At 37.2% G+C, this 20,524-nt stretch overlaps 2 protein-coding genes across 2 annotated transcripts in view; one reads left to right on the top strand and one right to left on the bottom strand.

Annotated features, from left to right (window-relative positions):
• Positions 1-20,524, bottom strand: part of LOC128701482 (inactive hydroxysteroid dehydrogenase-like protein 1) — a 375,829-nt gene that overhangs the window by 10,932 nt on the left and 344,373 nt on the right. The window lies entirely within an intron of this gene.
• Positions 1,194-18,749, top strand: LOC128704515 (zinc finger protein ZFP2-like). Its single transcript, XM_070101741.1, has 2 exons — positions 1,194-1,363; positions 15,107-18,749. The coding sequence occupies exon 2, from the start codon at positions 16,478-16,480 to the stop codon at positions 17,549-17,551; it is 1,074 nt and encodes a 357-aa protein (XP_069957842.1). The 5' UTR covers positions 1,194-1,363; positions 15,107-16,477; the 3' UTR covers positions 17,552-18,749.

The following is a 20,524-nucleotide window of genomic DNA, read 5'->3' on the forward strand; positions in this document are numbered from 1 at the left end:
TGCCAAACATCTTTCCTGCCTTCTGGGGACCATCAGCCCCGCTCATCTTAAACACTCAGGCGACCTTCTCAACCGCATCCGTAACCTCTCCATCCGTAACAAGAAACTAAGCAGTTTGGATGTGACTTCCCTCTTCACAAAAGTACCTACCAAAAAAGCCATCGAGGTTCTACGACGTAAAGTCAACCAGGACCTTAATGTTAAGAATTAATCTAAGTCTGCTCAAAATGCCTAGCCATGCTAGGTGTCCTAGTGGCCCCCTCTGTAATTAGTATTTTATAACATGTAAACCACAGAATACCCAAAACCTGTAAATCCCACATTATAACCATTATAGAGAATAAACTTGAATTTAATTGAATAGAATTGAATCCTGTGGGCGGTAGTCAAAAGATTACAAAGGTACATAATGGGTCCAGGGACTGGACCCCAAAGTTATGATAGCTGAACTAGTTACAAAAGTAATGAACTCCAGGTAGATCTAGTTGTGGTATAGCGGATTTGTTAAATCTACACCAAGATATCTGTAAGTTTTAACGTAGCTAATGTTTTCACCCTGCAAATAGATGGGTGGGGTATGTCGTTTGCTTGTTAATATCTTTGTTTTAGAGGAAGATATTATGAGGCCTAGTCGATCACATATTGCCTGAACTTCATTAAGAAAGGGAGGGGAATGATTTTTTATTTTTTTTAGCTAACACACATGTAAATATAAATAACTCATTTTACTTTATTCCTAGTATATCTGCTTTATAGTATAATAATAAGATATTATCTCTTATATAGTATAATAATAAGGTATTAAAAGACCCCAATGGAAATATATCACTGACTTTTTTGGGTTATCCCAGGTTCTCTACACATATGCTGCTATGTATGATAATCTGTTTAACTGTATTTGTGTATACCTGAATAAATATGATTGTATACAAGTAAACCACTTGTCTAGTTTTAAGTAGTTACTATATACTATCATCATGTCTAGTTTTAAGTAGTTACTATATACTATCATCATGTCTAGTTTTAAGTAGTTACTATATATTAGGATAAGTCTGCTCGAAATGCCCTGACGTGATAGTGGCTTTTTTTCTACTTAGTAAACCAAAATTATGATTACATATTGTAACCTTTACAAAGAAATAAACCTTTACTTTACTTACTTATGGTAGAGAAAGCTAAGGTACAACAAGGGGGACTGCAGTTCAACAATAATATGTAGCTGGTGTAGGATAGTCGTCCATTGTGACGGCCTCGCCACACCAGGATCATACTTACATCAGGACAATATCACCTTTGTCCCACCAAAAAAAAAAAATAAAATAAATCATTTTCACGACTTATCCTCAAGTCACTGATTAATGAGGTAAGAAGGAATACCTGTATATAAGTTATATGGCAGAAAATGTGAAATATACGTTGGTGTTTCACTGGCCATATTGCTTTGTTTACTTCTCAATGATCTATACTTTCCTCAAGATACTTCTCAGGTTTTTGGACGTTATTTTCTTATATGATACTTGAGGGATAACTTTGAAATAAGTATTACTTAGTAAGTTTTACCAAACATTTTGATGGGGAAGACGTTTTCCTTGGCATGTTTTACTTCAACTTTCACTTGGTGTTCTGGTTGTGATGGTGGGGGTTGATGCTCAGCTCCTGGCTTCAACTCTTCAATATTGACCTGTGTTATAGGTTCCTAGCGTTTTCAGCCATATCATACTTGTATTTAAAACTAATGACTAACTTTTCTGACATACAAGTTTATTTTAGCTTGATTAATTATTTATGCAGATATAAGTGACATTTGAGAGAAAGTTGAACTTAAGTTATGCAGAATATTTCTGGCAAACTTAAGCCTAACTTAAGACTACAAGGTCATATTGTACATGATTATAAGAAATAGTTAGTTGGTTTATAGTTTAATAAGTTTTTAGGTACTATCTTTCACATTAGATGACATTTGCTAACATTATAGGTACTATTTTGTACATTAGATGACATTCATTGCTGAACTCAAGTTCATTTCCATACAAAAACTCGAAAAATTAATTTGGGTTATAATTTAGTAAGGTTATGGGGTCCAAGGATCCCAATGAAAATAAGTTCTAGGTAATTTACACTATGATAATTGTACTTATGTGTACCTGTGTCTAAATAAAATTACTTACAAGACATTCTCATCTTGAACTCAAATTCTCAAAGCAGTGACTATATGCAGTAATAGTTTAATAGTTAATTTCTAAGTATAAATTTAATCTGAAAAATAATACAACTAACTCATAGGAAATGGGAGTTGCAGAATTTGAGAAACAACCTTAGGTACATGTCTACATTGGTATTACTTATTGACAAACAGGCAGGTAGATTATCTTTTTAAATCTTGATTCTGAATGCAAATATATGAGGAAAAGAATTGTTATGGTGGTAAAGGGTAATCAAGGACAATAACAGTAATAGTGTACTCTTCTAAAGCCACCCAAACAAAAACACCGCACAATTGACGGACAACATCTATAGATGATTGAACATAAACGGAATTCCGAACATAGGATTTGATTCTCTTACTGATCTCAGCACCTTACATTCTTTCCTGCCTAAACTTCGTTATATCATCAAAACACGTTATACCATTACAGTACAAAGATTAGCCTATCGTCAAAACTAACTAGTAAATCCAACCTGTCTCGAGGTTTGTCCACTCTTCTGGAATGCCTCCATGGCTTGGCATTTTCCTGAGGTGTAAACTCTTCTCTCACACTACTGTTGTCATTATCAACCTTCCCAGGAGGGTCTCACCCCACACTGACCTGATCTTTAAGTTTATCACCCCTGTTACCTATTGTTGGCAGTTTCTCTGACCATAAAGATGCCTAGTCTCTATATTGGCCAGGAATTGCCAACCCACTCCTTACAACTTCTTGTACTGTTGGAATCAATGTTTGCTCTCCATCACTCCTGAATCTTGGCATGAGTTGATCTGTATGCCTTTTCCATATATTCTCAAATCTCTTAATTTGTACATTATAATTCCTAACGCCTAATACCTCAGTAATCTTACCTTCTACCCAAGGTTCACACAGCATCATCAACTTGAACTTGCTTCCCATTCCCCTGTAGTTCACCAGCAGCAATATTAGACAATGACTTGTCTTCCCTAATGTGACATTTGAAAGCTGCTACTGGGACTGTAAAATTCCCATTAAATATAATTTCTGTTGGTGTCTTACCAGTAGAGGAATGAACAGTTTTTCTGTGGTTATACAAGAATTTACATATTCTGGTATTGAGAGATCCCTTCGTAAATTTGTGTAAACCTACCTTCAGTGTCCTTACTGCCCTCTCTGCCAGACTATTTGATGATGGACGGTATGTGGCTGGAGTAACATGGTCTATACTATTTGTATTGAAGAAGGCATCCACTTCTTTTGATACAAAGTATGCAGCTTTCTGACACAGTTATGCCTGGTAACCCAAAATTACAGGATTTCCTCAGCAATAACTGTGGATGTTATAGAACTAGTCACTTAAATCTCCACAGTTACTAAAAAAATTATTTAATCTCCACTGGATCTGCCTAGTCTATATACACACTAGACCATGCTTTCCCCATACTTGGCCAAGGTAGTCCTGGAGCTGAGGGTGGTTGAAAATTTTTAAAGTAAATTGGACAATTCTTGGCCAATTCTGCAATTTCTTGGTCACTCTTTGGCCATCTTTAATAACATTGATACCACTGTGGTCAATATATAAATGCTCTAAGACCTTGCATTTAAATCTACCAGAACTACCACCCATATTTTACATTATTTACTACAGGTTGGCCGTCACTACTCCGGCAATCAGTAATCTGGTTCCATCAGTAATCCGGCTCTAATTTCGGCTAGCATAATTTCAAATTTCCGGGGTTGCCACACCAGCCTGCTGTTACTGTTGGGTGGAGCTACTTGCTGCATAAGTCATTCCTATTTCTTTTTCTCCATTTATTGTTATAACTTGCTCACTTTTAGCCCTAGCCATGGCTCCAACCTATGAAAGAAATGCTTCTCGTGTAAAGCACATACACTGTACATTGTCCATGAAAGATAAGGTGGCTTTGAAGCCACTGTCAATTGCCATGAGTTCAGCTCAGTCAGATAAACTGTGACCAGTAAATTTGGGCCTACATATGAGGAAATAGGTCTGTGGTAAATGTGCACTATATAAAAAAAATTCTGCAGCACGCAGTGCACATTGAGAAAAAACTGCCACCGTGTTTTTGGTGTAAAACAGTGACTGTGGTGTATTTTTATATGGGTTTTATGGTTGTTTTCTCTGTTTTTTTTTTTGTCTCATTTGATAGAATGGAAGATATATTACAGAAATAGATATGATTTTGATTGATTTCGATTGATTTTGATTGATTTCATGTACAGAGAAAACTAAAACGTGAGAATAATGATAAAATTCACCAGTGCTTTGTACGTGATGGACAAATTCTAGTAAGAAAAACTAATGTAGGCCGTGTGTACTACATTACAAATGAAAATGAACTAACAAACTTCCTTCTTGATGCAAACATTAGAGTCTGACTGATATTAGTGACCAAATCCTTACTACGTTAGTGTATGTTATTATGTCATTATTGAACTAATCCCTGTACTATCACCTAGATAGTATTTACTGCCTCATTTTCCCAGGTGTCCCACACAGTTCTTTGTGTGACCCATTTTGTGTAATCTTCCCAGATTCCCAATTCACAATTTATTTTTTGTTAATAGGATACTTACTCATTAAAAATATCTGTATTACCTTTTTCTTTCCTACTTAAGCACTGTTAAAATTCTCTTATAATCATACCTAATTTTCCCTTTTCTCTCAAACTTCAAATAACAAACTAGTGTATGTTCCTACTACACTACTGTGCAATACCTTGAACCATCCCTCACTAGCTAGTTTCAACTACCTCAAATAATATTCCTATAGTGATATTAATTGCTCAAATTTTATGCTATTAGGCAATTCATACTTTCAGATTATTTTCATATCTTAGTGACTATATTGTGTGTGCAATTAGTGTATATTTCAATTACATTATTGTTCAAGGCCCAAAACTATCTTTTGCTAGCTACTACCAACTACCTCATATTATTTTTTACTTTTTATAGTACAATAAATTGCTCAACTTCTTATAACAAATCAGATCTTACTCCCAAATCTATATCATATCTTAGTTACTATCTGCCAATTTAACTTTGTTTACCATTATTTAATTTAGTCCCTATATTTTATCTCCTTTATTTTAGCTTTATTATAGCTTTACATAACAACCTTAGTTCATATATTCAAAATTGTTAAAATAATCAAGGTGCTATTCTCAGGTGCTAAAGTGTAATAAATTCACTATTTTTGCCATTATATTCCCTAGCTCATTTATTTGATTACCACTTTATTTGTTCACCACTAAGTTTTTTTTTTAGTCCCTTATATATTGTCTCCTTTATTTTAGCCTTAGATCAAATTTTTTACATTTGTTAAAATAACTCAGGTGCTATTTTATAGCTTTAGAATATTTACTTTGTCTTATACTTAATTCTAACTATAGATTCACTATAAATCTTATGATAACAAGCATTGATCCTGATACCAACCTCTTACTGAATGACTTAAATGAATCAAACAGTAACTGTAATTACTACACAGCAGAACAATCAAAGGTACTTCTCAGAGCCAACAAAAACATAACTGTCTTTAACTACAATATCAGATCTTTAAGTAAACATTACGATGACCTCATAGCATTACTAAATTCCCTGCATTCCAGTATATCCATCATTACTCTCACCGAAACCTGGCTAAAGCTTGATACTACAGATGTCTATGCCATTCCTGGTTACACAGCCATACACAATTGTAGGCCAGATCAACAAGGGGGTGGCACAACTGTATGCTACTCATACCAACTAGAATGTATCACTAATACTTGCACAAGGGATGAACATGGGGAATATATAATAGCTAAATTCAAATCCAAATACCTACAAAAACCTCTCACAGTGATAAACATCTACAGTCAAACATTAGCCGTTTTAGTGACAACCTAGGAAGTATGATAACTGATGCATGCATGAACAAAGATCACTTGCTACTCTCAGGTGACTTTAGTATAAATCTCCTGCAAGACCAGGACCTACACATTACTGAATTCACAAACACTATGAGTAACTGCATGTTGCTACCAGCAGTAACAAAACCTTCAAGAGTTAGAGACTAGTGTTTCCCTACTAGACCACATCTGGACCAACACCATATCCCCATTAAAATCAGGCATAATCACAGATAATACCACAGATCACTACCCTACCTTCCTCATCACAAACCTTGGCAAATTACCCCAAGACACTACTAAAGCCACTTTCAGACTTCACAATGAGGCAGCCATTAATAACTTCACAGCAGCAGTGGCAAACATTGACTGGCACACTGAGCTAGAAATCTATACAGATATTGACGAATGTATTAATAATTTTCTAAAATAGACCCAATACCTTTATAACAAGCACTGCCCCCAAAAAACTTAACAGATGACAGCTAAGAGACTGAACAGTCCCTGGCTAACACCCAGCATCCTCGCATCCATAAATACAAAGCACCTATACGAAAAACAGTACAGAAAGGGGCACATAACCAGAGACCAAACAAAACGTTACTCGTCAATCCTAACCAGCCTGATAAGAAGGGCTAAAAAACTGTATTATGAGAACAGATTATCCAACTTACAAGGTGATATAAAAAAGACCTGGAAAACCCTATCAGCAATTCTAGGAACAAAAAAGATATCACGAAATAGCGAAATTGAATTAACAAAACCAGATGAACCCCAACTCCCACCAACTGAAACAGCGAACAGACTCAATAATTTCTTCTCCACTATAGGAAAAAGCCTTGCCAATAAAATCCCAAGCTCAGATGCCCCACCCAATGACTACCTCACTGGCAACTACCCGAACACACTGTTCCTAGCTCTGACTAACACTACTGAAGTCTCCCTTATTATCAACACACTAAAAAACAAGACAGGAGATTTAAATACCTTACCACCCTTTATATACAAAAAAGCATCACAAGTACTATCACCAATCATTGCAACACTCTTTAGCAAATCCATAGAATCCTCTACCTTCCCTACAATTCTCAAAATAGCAAGGGTCACCCCGATCCATAAAGGAGGAGACCAAACAGACTTGAATAACTATAGGCCAATATCCAACTTACACCCTCTCTCTAAAATCTTCGAAAAATTAATTCATAAGCGAATCTATTCCTACCTCATCTCTCACAACATACTCAACCCCTGTTAATTTGGGTTCAGGCCTAATAAAAATACTAATGATGCTATTATACACATGCTAGAACACATATACACTGCAATAGAGAAAAAAGAAGTCCCACTGGGGATCTTCATAGACTTGCGTAAAGCTTTTGATACAGTTGATCATGACTTGCTCCATATAAAATTGTCGCACTATTGTATAAGAGGGCACTCCCTCAACTACCTAAAGTCTTACCTCAGTAACAGAAGCCAATATGTGTACACAGACGGGGCAAACTCTTCAGCACAGTCAATTACAGTTGGTGTCCCACAGGGAAGTGTCCTAGTCCCTCTTCTCTTTCTCATATACATAAATGACCTACCAAATGCATCGCAACTACTCAAACCCACACTATTTGCAGATGACACTACATACGTCTTCTCTCACCCGAGCCCAGTCACGCTAGCCAATACTGTAAATACCAAATTACAGAAAATATCTACCTTGATGAGTACTAACAAACTTACTCTAAACATTGACAAAACCTACTTCATTCAGTTTGGTAACAGAGCTACAGACGTCCCTCTTAACATAAAGATAAACGAATCACCTATCACAAAACTCACAGAGGGAAAATTCTTAGGAATCCACCTTGATAATAGACTCAAATTTCAAACACGTATGCAACAAATTTCCAAAAAAAATTCCAAGACCGTAGGCATAATATCGAAGATACGGTACTATGTTCCACAGTCAGCCCTCCTGACCCTATATCACTCACTTATTTACCCCTATCTCACCTATGGAATTTGTGCATGGGGCTCAACAACAATAAACCATCTCAGATCATTAATTACCCAACAAAAGGCTGTAGTCAGAATGATAACAAATTCCCACTACAGGCAGCACACTCCACCAATATTCAAAACTCTAAACCTACTCACCATTCAAAACATTCATACTTATTACTGCACCTACTACATTCATAGAACACTTAATTCTGATATAAACCTTCCCCTCAAACGTCTCCTTACCAACCTCAACAGAACACACGACCATAACACAAGGCACAGATCACTCTTTGATGTTCCTCGAGTCCATCTCACGCTATGCAAAAACTCAATGCACATAAAAGGCCCTAAAATCTGGAATTCATTACCTGTGAATATAAAAGAAACACTGTTTATAAATTCAAGTCTCCTCAAAAATCACTTACTCACCCACAACTAAATAAATACTGAATAATTGTATCTCATAGATTGTATCTCATAAATGTTTCTCGTTATTGTATCTCATAAATGTCTAACCAGTGACCCATCAAACTTTATTTTTTAATTAAATTTCCTAACAGAATACTCCAATCTACTGAATGCTCAGCAACACAGTAAATGACCATATGACCTGTCTTTGTAATACTCATTTGTGCTAAATTGTTATCTGTTTACAATAATGTATTTACCACTGAATATATCATTGCTTAGTTAATCTTAAGTTAATTTTAAGCCTGCTCATAATACTCTGCATACAAGGGGCTTTGGCATGTTGCACTGTAATAACTATGTACTTCACTGTATCATGTTCAAATTAATAAATAAATAAAAAATAAATAGTGTCTCAAAATTGAGCTCAAAGTAGCAAAAATGTTCAATTTTTACCATTGTTCAAGAGTAAACAAATAACATAATCATCCAATATATGTCCAACTGGCCAGTCTAATATGCAGTCATGAATGGGTGACATTATTTACACAATAATTTACAGCATAACAGTAAATCTTTTATTTTTCGTGTGAATAAAAATTCAAAATGGAAAGCAAACATAATATAAGAGGGTCCTGGAGATGTGACTAATGAACAAAGAAAATGTTATTTTAGTACCAGGAATGTCTGCATTGTTTATTCTGGACCCTATTTTGAAATTGGTATCTGTTGAAATTTGTGTGAAATTGGCCAAATTACCGATTTCTGATCACTTTATTGGGTAGTTGAAATAGATAAATGGGCAGTTTCTTGTACTCAATCAATAGAATAGGAGGAGTACTAGCAAAATAGCTTTGAGTTTGTTAGACTGTAACAATGGAAGTGGGTGAAATTGCTGATGTGCAAATATCACCAATGGGTTAAAGTGTATTCTAACCTAACCTCTCTGTAATCCCACAAAATCACTAATCTGGCACCCTACGGGTCCCGATGATGCTGGATTAGTGATGGTCAACTTGTACCTGGAATAACACAACATCTTTCCCAGTTTACTGTTTAACTGTCCAAACGTAGATCAACGCTCACGTGCGTACCGCTTTGAATGTTTTGGAAAAAATAAATAAAAAAATTTTTTTTTTTTGTTTAAAATGAAGAGCGCATTTTTCCTGGCATCCCTGAATTTTGTCATACTGCGCACACTGAGTGCACAGACTCATTCTCTCATGTCTAGGCAACTCAGGCTTATCGTGCCAAGGTTGAAAGCATGTAAAATAAAATATAGATCTACGATCGGAGCGCAACGCATGTGAACGTAGCTCTACGTTTGGACAGCTTAACCCTTAACCCTTTCAGGGTCCAAGGCCCAAATCTGGAGTCACGCACCAGTGTCCAAGAATTTTAAAAAAAAAAATTTGTTATTTTTTCTTATGAAATTGTAGAGAATCTTTTTGTGAAGGTAATAAAACAAAAAGTACGAAATTTGGTGGAAAATTGACGAAATTATGCTCTCGCGAATTTTGATGTGTCAGCGATATTTACGAATCGGCGATTTTGCCGACTTTGACTCCCATTTTAGGCCAATTACATTATTCCAATCAACCAAATTCTTAGCTATTTCACTAGTATTAGTTCTATTCTATCGATTGAGCACAAGAAATTGCCAAGTCAACTGTTTCAACTACAAAATAAAGTGATCGGAAATTGTTAATTTGGCCAATTTAACACAAAGTTCAAAATATTCCAATTTCAAAATAGGGTCCAGAATGAACAATGTAGGCATTCCTGGCACTAAACTAACATTTCCTCTGTTCATTAGTTATGTTTTGAGGCTTTACAAATAAATTCCATTTTGATTTTTTATTCACATAATGAATTTTTATTCACACCAAAAAAATAGAAGATTTACTGTTATGCAATACTGTAATAATTGTATAAATATCATCACCATATTTGTGAATGTATATTAGACCCACCAGCTGACGTGTATTAGACGTGTGAGGTCGTTTGTTTACTCTTGAATATCGGCAAAAATTTAACATTTCTGCTATTTTGAGCTCAGTTTCAAGCCATTTCCCGTGCTAAAACCAATCAAAATCATCTCTATTTCTGTAATATGTCTTCCATTCTATCAAATGAGACCAAGAAATCGCAAATACAACTATAAAAAACATACGAAAAAACACTGCAAAGTTGCTGTTTTAATCGAAAAATCATGATTTCATTTTTTTTCTCTCATTATACACAGTGTGCTGCAGGATCTGTTTTATGTGGTGCACACATACCACATAGATGTATTCTCTCATATCTAGGCCCAAATGTACCACTCACAGTTTATCAGAGTGAGCTGAGCTCATGGCGTAGATCTACGGTTTGGACCCTGAACGTAAAGCCGTAGATCTACGGGACGGACCCTGAAAGGGTTAAACTGTCTAAACAAATTTATGTTCACATGTGTAGTGCTCCAAAAGTAGATCTAAGTTTTGTTACATATTTTCAAATATAACAAAAAAAAAGTAGATCAAAGTTTTTTTACGCATTTTCAAATGTAAAAAAAAAAAAAGAAAAAATCTACTTTTTTTTTACGTACTCTCAAATGTTGAAAAAACGTAGATCTACGTTTGGACAGTTTAAGGGTTAAAGGTTAATCATCTCTAAATGAGATATCTTGGAAATCCAGAGACTACTAATCTTATATATCCCATAGGTGTACACGACTCTAAACCATGATATTCAACAGATAATCTACTTTAAGCATCTGCAGTGACATTTTCCTTGCCAGCTTGAATGACACATCATAATCATACTGAACTAATAACAGGGCCCTACACTGAAGTCTATCATTTGCATTTACTGAAATATGTTTACTTTTTCCAAATAAATCTAGCAATGGTTTATGATCTGTTCAAGCAACAAACATTCTCCTTGGGAAGAAATGTCTTAATTTCTTAACAGCAAACGCTAAAGCTAAACCCTTTGAGGGTTGGTCACATGCATGTACGTCTTAACAGCCAGGGTCGCTCACGTACTGATTCGCATAAATTCTAGCGCCTCCAAATCTGGTGGAGGAAAGCTGGTAGGCCTGCATATAAAAGAAGGGTCTGCATGGTCAGTGTGCACAGTATAAAAAATCCTGAAGCACACACTGCATAATGAGAAAAAATGAGCTCCGACCGTGTTTTTGGTTTAAAACAGCGACTTTGCACTGTATTTTCATATGGTATTTATGGTTGTATTCTCGTTTTCTTGGTCTCATTTCATAGAATGGAAGATGTATTGCAGAAATAGAGATGATTTTGATTGGTTTCATGATGAAAAGTACCTTGAAATTGAGCTTAAAATACCAGAAATGTTCGATTTTTGCCAATGTTCAAGAGTAAACAAATCACGCCACATGTCCAGTACACATCAGCTGATGGGTATAATATTCTTTCACAAGTGTGCTGATATTATTTACACTGTTTTTACAATTATGCAGTAGTCTGCATAAAAGTAAATCCTCTGTTTTTTTTTGTGAGAAAAATTCATAATGGAAAGCAAGAGAAATATGAGGGACCTGGAGACATGACTAATGTACAGAGAAATTGTTATTTTAGTGCCAGGAATGTCTGTCTTGTTTATTCAGGACCCTATTTTGAAATTAGAATCTTTTGAAATTTGTTTGAAATTGGCCAAATTGCCAATTTCTGACTACTTTATTGGGTAGTTGAAATCGGTAAATGGGTGGTTTCTTGTACTCAGTCAATAGAACAAATGTAGTTCTAGTGAAATAGCTATGCTTTTAGTCGACTGGAACAATGAAATTGGCCGAAAATAGGGCTCAAAGTGAGCGAAATTGCCAATGCATAAATATCCTCGAGACCGCTAACTTCGCGAGAGCATAATTCCATAAGTTTTCCATCAAATTTCATACTTTTGGTGTCATTATGGTTGGGAAAAGATTCTCTAGCATTTCATAAGAAAAAAATAATTTTTTTTCTTTTGAATATTTTTTGACCCCCAGTGGGAGTTCAGGATTGAGGCTCTTGACCCTCAAAGGGTTAAGGAATGCTTTCCTGTAAAATTAGTTAACAAGGCTAAACACCCCAAGCCTTTTTTAATCCTTTGAAGAGCCTTCTCTTCCACTGAAGACCACTCAAATTTGGCTCTTTTTTTTTTTTTTTCAACTCATACAACAGTGCCAAAATTAGAGAGAAATTCCTAATTAAATTGCAATACTGTAATATGTTACCGTACCCACCAAAGATTGAACTTTCCCTTTGGTCTTAGTGAATGGTAAATTCACAATAGCCTCAATCTTCTGAGGAGAAGGTTTAGTACCTTTCCCTGATGTCTTATACCCCAGATATTCAATAGATTTGGTTTTCAACACTGATTTATTATTATTCAGTACTGCATTATGCTATTTTAAATTCTTAACACTTGCCTGAGCCTGGCATCATTCTCAGCTTCTGTGGACCCTCATATTATGATATTCAAATAGGATGCCACACGTTCCAATCTAAGAAACAACTGGGAAATAAATCTTTGAAAGATACCAGGAGATGCCATGAGGAGTCCCTTATGGGTATTTATTATTAAAACCTGTTGGTTCCTCTCATCTACAGGTATCTGTAAGTATGTATCCTTCTACTATAACTTTGTAAGTGTCTTACCTTACCCACCACAGACAATAATTCTTCAATCCTGGGTAAAGGTGGTATCACATTTGTCGAATGTGGAAGTAGATCATGCCCAAGGATTAGGCAAGTTGAAGAATTCCCTGTATTAAGATCCCAAGATGTTATTGTGTCAGACAGGAATGTCTGATGAAGCCACTGTGTGGCAAAACGTTTTCTCATTGAAGATACTCAAATGTTGCACATGTCTAATTTATCAACTTGTCGGTTCTGAACCATTCATCTACATTCCTGTCTGACACATCAACATCTTGGGATAACAAAAAAAGGCACAATACTGTGACTGGAACGATACACAAATAACCCGCACATTTATTTATTTATTTATTTATTTATTTCCAATTTGTGCACACATACAGAGGTACAAAAAAAATACAGATAAGAGCAGTATGCCAAAGCCACTTATACTATGCATAGCATTACGGGCTGGCTTAAAATTAACTTAAGATTAACTAAGCAATGATTATTATTATTATTATAATCAAAAAGAAGCGCTAAGCCACAAGGACTATACAGCGCTGCTACTAAGCAATGATGAAATCAGTGATAAAACATTAATGTAAACAGATAACTATAAAGCACAAGTGAGTATTACAAAGACAGGTCATATGGTTGCATTCAGTTAGGTAGTGATTCTGTTAGGTAGTGTATTTAAAAAATAATAAAGTTAGAAGTGAGAAGTGAGGAGCTTACGACGACGTTTCGGTCTGACTTGGACCATTTACAAAGTCACACTAACGAGAAATAGAGCAGGACGGGTATATATAGGCTGGAAGTAGTAGTAGTGGTGGTGGAAGTATTATTATTATTATTACCACCGCCACCAGTACTACTACTACTACTATTATTATTATTACTGCTGCCACCGCCCACCACCACCGCCCACCCACCACTGCCCACCACCACCAACCACCCCCACCCCCCCCACCACCACCACCACCACCACCACCCACCACCACCACCACCACCACCAACAACACCCACACCACCAGCACCACCCACCACCACCCACCACCACCCACCACCACCCACCACCACCCACCACCACCCACCACCACCACCACCACCACCACCACCCACCACCACCCACCACCACCCACCACCACCCACCACCACCACCCACCCACCACCACCACCCACCACCACCACCCACCCACCACCACCACCCACCACCCACCACCACCACCCACACCCACCACCCACACCCACCACCCACACCCACCACCACCCACAACCAACCAACCAACCACCACCCTATATATACCCGTCCTGCTCTACTTCTCGTTAGTGTGACTTTGTAAATGGTCCAAGTCGGACCGAAATGTCGTCGTAAGCTCCTCTCTTCTATGTGCTTGTTATTTGTGTACCATCTTGGGATGTTAGTACAGGGAATTCTTCAACTTCCCTAACCCTTGGACATGACCTGCTTATACATTCGTCAAATGTGATGTCACCTACGACTGCTGCACCTCTCCTGCATACAGTATATAAGCCACTTCTTTTCCCATGTATACAGTTATATCAAATACAAAGCCTCTGTCACAGTCACAGAGTACAAGCAGTTTTATGCCAAGGCGTTTCCTCTTGCTCGGTATATACTGCTTGAATGACAGTCTACCTTTGAACAAAATCAAAGACTCATCGATTACAAGATTCTTGAATGAATAAAAGTACATATTGAATTTTTGTTTCAGATGTACTTAAAAACATTTTTAAACTTGTATAACCTGTCATTTCTGTCAGGCCTGGTTTTGTCAGAGAAGTGCAACATACATAACAGTAGGAAAAATCAGTTAGATGTCAAACAATATAGGTAAACTTTTTTTTTTCCTGTTTTTGTCTATGAGTTGTATTCTTATAATGACAATTGTCCATTAATCTGTACCCCTTGTTTCATATTGAACTTGAGCTTTGTTAATATTCATTCTTGTTTTTCCCCCAGCTCATCCTTATACCTGATGAATTACACACGCAGTGTCAACACCCACTACAATAAATTTCATGTAAGTGACGAAGATAATACTAACATATAATGTCATCAGTGAGTGTCAGAGGCATCTCATACATTTCCTAGAATGGTGTAGCTCATATAGACAGTGAATGCAGACGGAGGTGTCAGGTCGCCTTGTTTCCTCATTTAAACATTCTCACTTGCACCAGTTACTGGAATATTTAATGTGCACTATAAACATCTGGTGATCTGTAGTTACTTTTTAAAATAAATGTGCATGTTTGGTAACAGATGGTTGATTTCTTCGATGACATTGATGTTGGATATTTGTGCAGTAAGCAAGTATTCCAAGTGTTAAATAATTATTGCTAATACATTTCAGAAAGGTAGACACTATATAACCACTGTAGAAGAAAAACAATAAAATAATTTAGTGTGTTGTATTATATACAGATTTCTCAAAATTAATTCTGTGTGTTGTATTATATACAAATTTCTCAGAATTAATTCAGTGTTGTAAAGCAATCTTACCCAGTGACTGCAGGCAGAATATCATTTAGTAATATGCCTTAACTTCCCTTGCTCTCAAATATATGTTCACACTCTTATCTCACTACTAGTCACATACCTGCATCACTTTACAGCACTCACATATATTTATTTTAACTTTCATATTTTTTCTTGAATATTACTGAAATTTGACGTATCTATCCTATAATGTGTATATGACTGTTTTACTTTATTAAACTGTGTACTGTACTATGTAATTAATCATATTAAAATTATCAGTATTTCCTAGAGATACGGTTTTTTTAATAAGGTGATTAATTACCTGGGCAATTTATATTAGTATTTATAAATGCAAGTAATAATTTGCTTACATAATTGTTTATGTACATGACATTCTTCTGATTATTTTCAAATATAATTTGAACATAGATACTGTATATGCAGTTGTATCAGAAGTATCTCCCTTTATTACATGATATACATGATACAGACAAATATAATCATTTATCAGAGTAATATTTTATAAATTATTTGTCATAAGAGTCAACACAATAAAGAAACTTTGTTCAGTGTTCCTAAATATTAAAAACATTACCTAGAAGAATATAAATTTATTACAGTGGAGAGAAATGAATTTCATTTTCACTGTTTTGAGTGTTTATTAACAAAAATTTCCATGGACATTTTATTTAATTTACACACAAGATTAGAGACTAGATTGCACAGTGCCATTCCTACATCACAAAAATATTACTAATAATTATCTAAAATTTTTTGTGAAAAGTCATAAATAGAAACAAATACTTGAGTTATAACAAGACATCTGTTTTCTACATACCTACCTTGCAAGTGATGGCTTCTGAGATCACTACCCCTACAACCCAGTCTCTGACAGATGACTACAACATTGATAATATTAAGAAATCTAATGTAGTGGTAGAAAGTGAGTATTCAAAAGTGAAACCATATCAATGTACTGTGTGTCTTAAAGATTTTTCTCAAAACAGTAAACTAGCACGACATATGAGAACTCATACAGGAGAGAAACCCCACCAGTGTTCAGAGTGTGATAAAGCATTTTCACAAAGAAGTGTTTTAGTAATACATATGAGAACTCATACTGGAGAGAAGCCATACAAGTGTTTGGAATGTCTAAAAGACTTTAAGCAAAAAAGTAATTTAGTATCACATATGAGAACTCACACTGGAGATAAACCCCACCAGTGTTCAGTGTGTCCAAAAGCCTTTTATACAAGCCATGATTTAATAAGCCATGAGAGAATTCATACAGGAGAGAGACCATATCGGTGTCCGGAGTGTCTAAGAGACTTTACACAAAAAAGTAATCTTGTATCACATATGAAAACTCATACAGGAGACAAGCCGTATCATTGTTCAGTCTGTTTAAAAGACTTTAAAAGCAGAGACTATTTAGTACCACACATGAGAACTCATACTGGAGAGAAACCATATCAGTGTTCAGAGTGTCTTAAAGAATTTCGACATAATGCTAATCTTGTAACTCACATGAGAATTCACACAGGAGCAAAACCCTTTAAATGTTCGGTGTGTCTTAAAGAATTTCGACAAAAAGCTAATCTAGTAACGCACTTAAGAATTCATACAGGCGAGAAACCATATCAATGTCCAGTGTGTTTCAAAGGATTTGCACTAAAATCATCTCTAGTAAAACATTCAAGAGTTCATACGAGAGTGAGACCACATCTGTGCTCACTGTGTCTAAAAGATTTTACTAGCAAAGACTCTTTAGCAACACACATGGTAATTCATACAGGGGAGACCCTACATCAGTGTTCAATGTGTGTGAAAAAGTTTAAAAAACAATCCAATCTAGAAAGGCACATGAGACGTCACAACACTGTTCCAAGCATTTTAAAGAATTTCCGAAAAAATTTACTTTTGTAGTGCACTTAATTTTTAATGTGACATCACATAAAAGAAATTAATGTGCAAGAGAATTTGTATATTAGAGAATCATACTATTGATTAACGTCTATCTCAAAGACTTAGTGAACATTCTGCTGTCATTCCAGGTTCACAAATCTCTTTTTTGGATGAAAAATGTGTTATATAATTTTATTAATTTACAAAATTAATATTTTAAATAATTTGCGAATTTATTGTCACAGTGAGCTCATTTTTGTAAGTTTAGTATCTTCACATTAATTAACGCTAATGTAAGGGCAAGTTGAAAGTTTATCGTGCAGATAGTCAGTCAGAAGTATTTTTTTTTTTATTATCACACTGGCCGATTCCCACCAAGGCAGGGAGGCCCGAAAAAGAAAAACTTTCACCATCATTCACTCCATCACTGTCTTGCCAGAAGGGTGCTTTACACTACAGTTTTTAAACTGCAACATTAACACCCCTCCTTCAGAGTGCAGGCACTGTACCTCCCATCTCCAGGACTCAAGTCCGGCCTGCCGATTTCCCTGAACCTCTTCATAAATGTTACTTTGCTCACACTCCAACAGCACGTCAAGTATTAAAAACCATTCGTCTCCAAACATATAATGATGGGCAAGTTCTCCATATTTTCTAGACTTTTGGGACTCCCTAAAGCTGGCAGCTGCCCCTCCTTCTTCCCTGGTGTATTGGAGATAGGTATCAGCCAAGGTAGATGCACATGTATAGTCCCACACCACCTGCTTCCCATCTGTCCAGGCTTGAAGGGTGATACCATCTGGACGCTTCTGGCTGCCGTCAGATCTGCATAGTTGGGGTGGCTCCCTTACTGCTGGGCATCCAGCTGTTGTGAGGCTCCTCCTGATAATGTTATTAACCTCCTCATGTCTTGCAATCTTTCCCTTGGATTTACGGCACACAAGACCATGGTACCCGAATCGGTCTGCTGCTTCACTGCCACAAATACACCTGTGTTCGGCGAGAATAGGGGCAGCAAGTCGAAGGGCAACACCAATGCGGATGGTCTGTGGGTCGAGGCGTGTGCCAAGGCTGGAGTTGGGAACAGCCAACAGAAAGTCCCCAGCATGAGGGGCTCTCACTGCCAGCAGGCGGGCTCTATCCTTCCCTGACACACTCTGAAGCATCGTTGAGGCTATATTTTCCACTATTGGACCATCCCAGTGCGATTGTTTGTAGTTGTTGGGGGGAGCAGGTCTGGTTTCTGAGCCCGTTAGATTATCCCAGATCATTGCTCCGTCAATGAATTTTTGGTCCTGGGCTCCAATCTTGTCCCTAAGATGTTCAGGGAGAATCGCTGCTACAAGCTCTCTGGATGCAATACACGAGGACAGAAAAGCAGGTAACGCAATCTGTGATGACTTGCGGACACCAATGCCTCCTAGTCTGACTGGAAGTGTAGCTTGGTTCCACTGCCCGTCTTCTAGAGTAAGATTAAGTACTTTCGTAAAAATCTGCCTCAGAATACTGTCATATTCGTGCAGTATAGGGTTATCATATGAAGGTGCACATCTTAGGAAGTATGTCAACCTGGGCAGACTCAAGCACTTTGTGAGAAGGTACAAGGCATCGTGGGTGTCCAGATTGCCTATTCGTTGTTCCATTCTCCTTAACTCTTCCAATTTCTTCCTGAGAATTGTGTCAATGGCATTGCTTCCCAGAGGCACTCCTAGCAAGACACTATTTGTGGGGGCAGTGACTGCTGCTCCTGGTAGTTTTGATCTCACTGCATTTATCACTTGTTGACTGACTGAGATGATTTCACATTTGGATGGATTCAGGATGAGACCCATTTCCTGTCCCCATGTCATTACCTGTGTAAGGTCATGTAGGAGGGACTCCTTTGTACCTGCTAGTGTGCCATCATCTAGGAACCAGATGTTTAGCTCGCTGGTCAGTCTGACTGTGATTTCCCTAACTGCAATACAGAAGAGAAATGGTGCAAGAGGATCTCCTTGTTGGACACCCTCCGATGATGTGATTTCATGCTCTCCAAAGAGAAGCATTGATTCCTTGCTATACCCAGCTGAAACAAAAGGGAAGAGACCAGGGAAATGTTCTTGTACTGCTGCTAATACCACGTCTCTTTTCAGGAGATTGAACGCATTCTTGAAATCTAATTTTACCACTGCATTGTCCTCAGGCAGGTTGTTGATATATGCCCTTGTTGCATGAACCGCTGCTTCACTTCCTTGAGAGACCCCAAAGCCAAGCTGGTTTGGTTGAAGCATCATGGCTGCCTGTGCACGAATACTTCGGACAGCAGCTTTGGATACGAGGCGGCGTAACGTGTTGCCTACTGCAATTGGCCGAATTCCTCCATCCTTCTTTTTAAGTGCACAAAGTGTTGCACCAAAAAAGAAAGGTCTAATTTCATCAGGAATCAGACCAGCCAAGGAATTGTTGACGAACCTTGTGATCTCTGAAAGCAGTGTCTCTGCAATTTCCCCAATAACTGGATTAACCATTTCCTTTAAATGCTGTGGCCTTATTCCAGTGTAACCCCCAGCAGAGCCAGATGGGAACGACATTATTGCTTTGTAAATGTCTGAGTCTTCCACAATCAATGGTTCCATAGTGGGGACAGAGGTGTTGGGACTGTTGGTGCCACTGGTTTCCCTGGCAGGGTGCTTTCCTCTAAGTGCTTCAGCCGTGTCAGCATCCCTGGGAGCAACTGTATCTTCACTGGTAATAATTCTGATTGCCCCCACTGTGTTGCCCTCTTCAATTTTCTTGCTCACCTGGACTCTGACTTTTTCACTGTCAGTAGAGTGAGTGGGGGTTCTGCCTCTCCCTTTTTTGTGTTGACGGGGAAGGTGAATGAGGTTATCAACTCTAGGAAAATCTCTTAAGGATTTAATTATCATTGAGGCTAGCCTCTTTCCCCTTCTTTCCGGCACAGCTAAGCAGACATTGCCAAAAAGTAGCAAGTTGTGCCATGCCTTGATGGTTGGT

This window comes from Cherax quadricarinatus, chromosome 78, assembly GCF_038502225.1.
Source record: "Cherax quadricarinatus isolate ZL_2023a chromosome 78, ASM3850222v1, whole genome shotgun sequence".
In the NCBI taxonomy this organism is placed as follows: Eukaryota; Metazoa; Arthropoda; class Malacostraca; order Decapoda; family Parastacidae; genus Cherax; species Cherax quadricarinatus.